The 5,829-nt window shown below is 40.5% G+C and overlaps 1 protein-coding gene across 1 annotated transcript; it reads right to left on the bottom strand.

Moving 5' to 3' along the window:
* Positions 1-1,923: 1,923 nt before the first annotated feature.
* Positions 1,924-5,224, bottom strand: gpr18 (G protein-coupled receptor 18). The gene is given in 3 exon segments (XM_077580592.1): positions 1,924-2,718; positions 2,721-3,171; positions 5,192-5,224. Coding segments are annotated over 2 exon segments (921 nt in total). The 5' UTR covers positions 3,157-3,171; positions 5,192-5,224; the 3' UTR covers positions 1,924-2,233.
* Positions 5,225-5,829: the final 605 nt, after the last annotated feature.

Consider the following 5,829-nt stretch of genomic DNA (forward strand, 5'->3'; position numbering starts at 1 on the left):
GAGAAAAGTTGGCAACAAAAACAGAGAATTTCAAGAAAAACAAGAGCCAGAATGTTTTTTTGTTGGGCACTCGACACGTTTTGAATGCACAAGAGAAAGTTGCGGTGCTCAAAAAATCTAATTACTCAGCTAGTCATGCTAAGGAGTAAAGCACCAGAGATGAGAAAGAGGAGAAGGTCACTAATCATGTTCTCGTTCTGAAGAGAATTGTAAAAGACGGCGAAGATTTGATTAGTTGTACTTTTTTGTTGTTGACTAGTTGAACCCCTTTTTGTGGAATCCAAGACACCTTGACTCCCGTGGTATCCCCCAACACAGGCGTATTAGTTGGAAGCAGGACTGAAATATGTTTTCATTTTCAGCTACGAGTATTCCTACAATGTTGAAGTCTGTAACTGTCATAGAATGTGGATTTGCAGACAAACTTACCCTGTAAACAAAACGCTGGTTCCGGTTCAAACCGGAAGTTGCGCCCATAATTCACCCAAAGGCTCATGTGGCCTAGGAATAAGGTGATTGGGCAATAGGCACTCACTTTCTTCTCTAAGTGGAAGCCACTCAAAATACAAAGATGCCTTCATGCAAGCAGAGACAGATCCATGATTGGCCCAACAATTTGAAACTGTTTTAAATTGGAGAAGAAAATGGATATTTCTAGAATGTTACTTTTATTGGAGAAGTTTACGTATACGGCTTAAGTGAATGCTACACTCAGACTTGGATAGCCACTAGCCATTAGGGGAAATACAGTGCTTATGTTTCCATCTGAATTGCAACATTACCAAAGCCAAAAAGTAGGCTACATGACCAAATATAGAAGTTTAATAGAATCAACTTAATATTGTACACCTCTACAGTACAGCCCCTTTTTCGTCATCATTTCCGTGTTTATGTGACAACAACAAAAAATGTGTAACAAAGAGCGCCAAGATTCTACTGCAGGCTATGTTTTAATGATTGTGAAACTTATTTTCACCTGTGTGCTAACACCTGAGTCGCACACTCAAAACGCCCAAAAAATAAATAAATCTTGTTTTTGTGTAAAGATGCTCCGAAATCTCTTGGGTGGCTCCATCAGCTCAGCACACAGATGTTTTCACCACAGTAGTAGTGTGCACACTGTGAGTGTAAATTACACGTGTTGGAAGCCACTGAGCTGGATCTCAGGGGTACAACCCGGAACTGGTTGGCAGCCAATCGCAGGGGAAAAACAATATTTACCCTCACATTCACACCTATGGACAATATAGAGTCTTCAATGAACCGATCATGCACTCTACAAACTGTTGGTTTAAAATTAACCCAATTATCGATCAAAAATGGATTGATCCACTTTATGGGTCAATTTGACCCAGCCAAAGTTGGGTCAAATTGACCCAAGTAGACGATCTAACCCATCTTTCTAGGTTGTTTTATACAAACTGACACAATTTTTGACGCAAAGTTGGACCAAATTAACCCAAGTAGACCAAACGTTATGGGTAATTTTATACAGAATTTAAAAAAAAAATTGGTCCAAAAAAAAGAAGAAAAAACAACAACACAAGGTTTATAGAAAATGACCCAATTTTTTACTCAAAGTTGGGCCAAATTGACCCAAGTAGAGGATCTGACCAAACTTTATGGGTTATTTTATACAGAATTACATAATTTTTTGGTCCCAAAAAAAGAATAAAACAACAACAAAAGGTTTATAGAAAATGACCCAATTTTTTAAATCAAAGTTGGGCCAAATTAACCCAAGTAGAGGATCTGACCAAACTTTATGGGTTATTTTATACAGAACAAATTTTTTTTGATCCAGAAAAAAGAAGAAAAAAACAACAAAAGTTTTATAAAAAATTACCCAATTTTTTACTCAAAGTTGGGCCAAATTGACCCAAGTAGAGGATATGACCAAACTTTATGGGTTATTTTATACAGAATTACATTATTTTTTGGTCCCAAAAAAAGAAGAAAACAACAACAAAAGGTTTATAGAAAATTACCCAATTTTTTACTCAAAGTTGGGCCAAATTGACCCAAATAGAGGATCGGTCCATTTCTGACCCATAGTTGGATTATTTTTTACCCAACAGTTTTTAGAGTGTGCATGTTTCTGAAGCGTGGCGGTTGCGGGAGTACCCAGAGAAAACTCATTGCAGAAATCCTAGAGCTGCAATTCGGCCCCAAACCTAAAAAATGGGCGGCAGACCACATCTGATATATTGCATCCTATTTTCATTTCGTTGTTTCAAATCACGGTTCTGGTCACGTTGCTGACGGATCGCATTATGCCCGTGCACTTGCTTTTTCTCCGGACGCTTCGCTGGTAGTTCCGGTACAGGATCACGCTAGTCACCCGATCTTGGAACTCCTTGGACACAACATAGTAAAGAATGATGTCCAAAATGGTACTCATGTTCATGAGGAATGAAGAGAACACGGCCCATTTTCCGAACGCCTCGTCTTTGTCCAGTCCTACCAAACGCAACAGAAAAAAGATGTGAAATGGCACAAAACACACCAGGACCTGCACGATGAGCGCGATGATTATGCGAATGGACTTTCGTTTCACTTTGGGTTTGAGCTTGGAGGTGCGCCCGCGGATCAGCTCGTCCACCATGACCACGTTGCAACCCATCATGACGCAGATGGGCAGCAGGAAGAAAAACACCATCCGTGTGAAATTGACGGGATCGTTGTGGCGCAGGTAGGCAAAGTAGGCAGGTAGGCGCCGGTCAGGGTCATGAGCCAGGCCCCGAGGCACGCCGCCACCGTCTTGGGGACGTTCCTCAGCTCCTTGCTGCGCTTGGGGTCCATGACGGCCATGTAGCGATCGGCGCTGATCAGAGCAAAGAGCCACAGGGCGATGCAGGGGTAGAAAACATTGAGGGTGGCGCTGATGCGGCAGAAAATGTCACCAAAGGGCCAGAGTTCCCATTGGAGGTAGATCATGCGGAAGGGGAGCATCAGGATGAGGGTGAGGTCCACTAGCGCCATGTTGATCATGTAGACAGTGACGGAGGTCCTCCTCTTGGTTGTCAGGGCAAACACCCACAAAGCCATCGTGTTGACGCCAACGCCGATTATGAACACGAAGCCGTAGAAGACAAGGCTGAATGTACGGTGCTCAACTGGATGCCAAGTGTGGAGCGAGTTCGGAAGCAGCGTCATACTGAAGATCGTATTCTACAGGGAAAGAAAAAAATTACAACCCAGTCGGTTTCCTCCTAGCAACGTTGTGATTCTTGTTGTTGTGCCAAACTGATGGAATTATATACAGAGATGGGCACATCAGTAAATTTAGCTGGTCCATCATTCGTCAGCAGCCTAAGCACCCGTTCGTCATCATCAGTCCGTGATTAGTTCAAGTCGAAACAAACTGTAATCATCAATACTTAAGCCTGTTATTGTTATTTCAATTAACAGTGCTTCCATCATTGCTTCCGTCTATAAATTTCACCAGTCCGTATCCAGGGTTGGGAGGGTTACTTTTAAAATGTATTCCATTACAGTTACAAGTTGCCTGCTAAAAATTGTAGTTAGTAACGTAATCCAAGTACTATACTATTAAAGTAATGTAACTATTACTTTGGATTACTTTTGGATTACTCCAATACCAAGTATGCTCATGAAGTCATTCGCTCTCATTGTAGGATTTGTAATCCCTCAAAATAATCCCCATTTTTATGAAATGTACCTGTAATCCGATTACATGTTTTTCCTGTAACTGTAAGGGAATACAGTTACATTTTTTTTTGTAATCTGATTATGTAACGGCGGTACATGCATTCCATTAGTCCCCAAGCCTGTCCGTAACTACTGACACAATGCCCACTTCTTCTTATATACACGCTTGTACATTGTGTGGCATATTCGCCGTAGAGAATATAACATGAAAACGCAAGCGGAGAAATCTATGTAATCAAGTTAGGCTCCCAAGTGGCAACGGAAGCCGCACAATACAAGTAATTCCTGTACTCAAAAGACTTCCTTGTCGGATAGAGCATGCGCAGAATATAGTCAAATGCGTCGTTCAATCGAGGTACCCCAGTTGCGTTTATATGACCAAGTATTCAGGTTAGAAAAGTGGTAACCCAGGGCCCTTATTTGAGTTTTTGCACATTTACATGGCCTTTCAAAATCCGAATAATGCCAATATTTTGGTTTTAAAAGGGATATTGATTGCATGTAAATATAGTCACTGCCTGTAAAATCCAGTATTTCCCCCTTTCCCTACAGCCTGTTTTAGATGAACCGTCCTAATCTGTTGAAAGCAATTGTCCCTAAACGACATGTATTCCATGCATTACACCAGACACTGGTACAGATCTCATGAAAGGACAATATCCGATAGCGGGATTCTGTGTCAAAGTTGCAATATGCTCAACTTCTCAGAGATCTCTTGTATTAAAGAGGTTGATGTCACAACTATGCTGACCGCAAAGCAGACATGACAATGACAATGGTAAGATAATGGACATTCACAGAGGAGTAAATGCAAATTATGAAATCTGGATTTTGACATTTTTTAAATAATTAAAAAAATTGTTAAATAAATAGCATAACATATCTTGAGAAATAACAAAGTAAAAATAATGGTTTGAGTATAGTCACTTCACTCTGTGAATGTGAAAGTCCACATACATTATAAAAAAGTGAAATGAAACACCACAGGAAGGTTTCTTGCTCTTAAATTTTACATGAAACCGGAAGTTATTTAAATTTAAAAAAATCTGCCACTTCATATGGAAACAGTGCATTATTAGCACTTAAATACGAAACTTGTGTATTCATCGTTATAAATTCCAAAAACTATTTTCTTGTCTGCATATTGTACTAGTTCAATAGCATAAATATCAGCCAATAATCCAGTTATTGTTTCAGATGTAATAAAGTGATGCGGTGGAGCAAAATGAGGAAGCGAGATTATCATCTCTTTGAAAACCTTTGGGCTTTTATAAGAAATCATGTGATCACATCAGTTTACAGTACTACTATACTGTAAACGTCTGCTCTAGTTTATTGCACTGACAAATATGAGATAACGCACCACTGCAAAGCCAAAAAATATTATCATTGTGGCTCATAAAAGTTGAAATTATTACAAAACACACTTACTCTACGATAAGTACTAGTTTAAAAAAAATAAGCACCGCTCTCTACTCTTTCTACCTGTCACAAATGATCACAAAATGCTGCAACTTACCACAACAATCACCCAAACGCTCTGCTGCACCAATGAGCATCCAACAGCCAAAATAAGGAAGTTGGAGTCTTGTGACATCACTTCCTGCGAGTGCAGTTTCTCCCCTTGCGGTGTTTGTCGTCGCCGTCCGCAATTACGCCCCCTTTAAAGAAAATGATGCGCCATTAGAAGCAGGGGTGCTGCGTTTGGCAGGCAGAGCGATGGCAGATTTAGGGCGAGTTATTGATTGGAAAAGTGGGGTCTGTCACAGCACATTAGCTCTCGGGGGAGTCATCCGCAGCAGGTTGTTGGCGAGAAGCATCTGCTGCAGCAGAGAAGTAATTAAAAACAGGATGTTCAGGCAGTTGCCGTATAAACAAGAAATAAGACGGCCGTAATAGACACTTCACGGCGGTGCTACAAAATGTTGTTGCTGGGTTTTTTTTTAAACACACTGGCAACTTAATAAAGACTGTATGTACCTGAGGTGAAACTTCAATGTCAGCACATTGAATGCATATAAGGGCTCTAGACTGCACCCTAATTTCATGATGGGGGACTAAAAAAAAATTATAGGTTGCACACATGCAGCTGATGGAGGGGGGGGGGGGCATATTTACAATTTCATATGTACTAATGGTTGAATTGAAACTTTGGGT

Source organism: Vanacampus margaritifer, chromosome 11 (assembly GCF_051991255.1).
Source record: "Vanacampus margaritifer isolate UIUO_Vmar chromosome 11, RoL_Vmar_1.0, whole genome shotgun sequence".
NCBI classification, from domain to species: Eukaryota; Metazoa; Chordata; class Actinopteri; order Syngnathiformes; family Syngnathidae; genus Vanacampus; species Vanacampus margaritifer.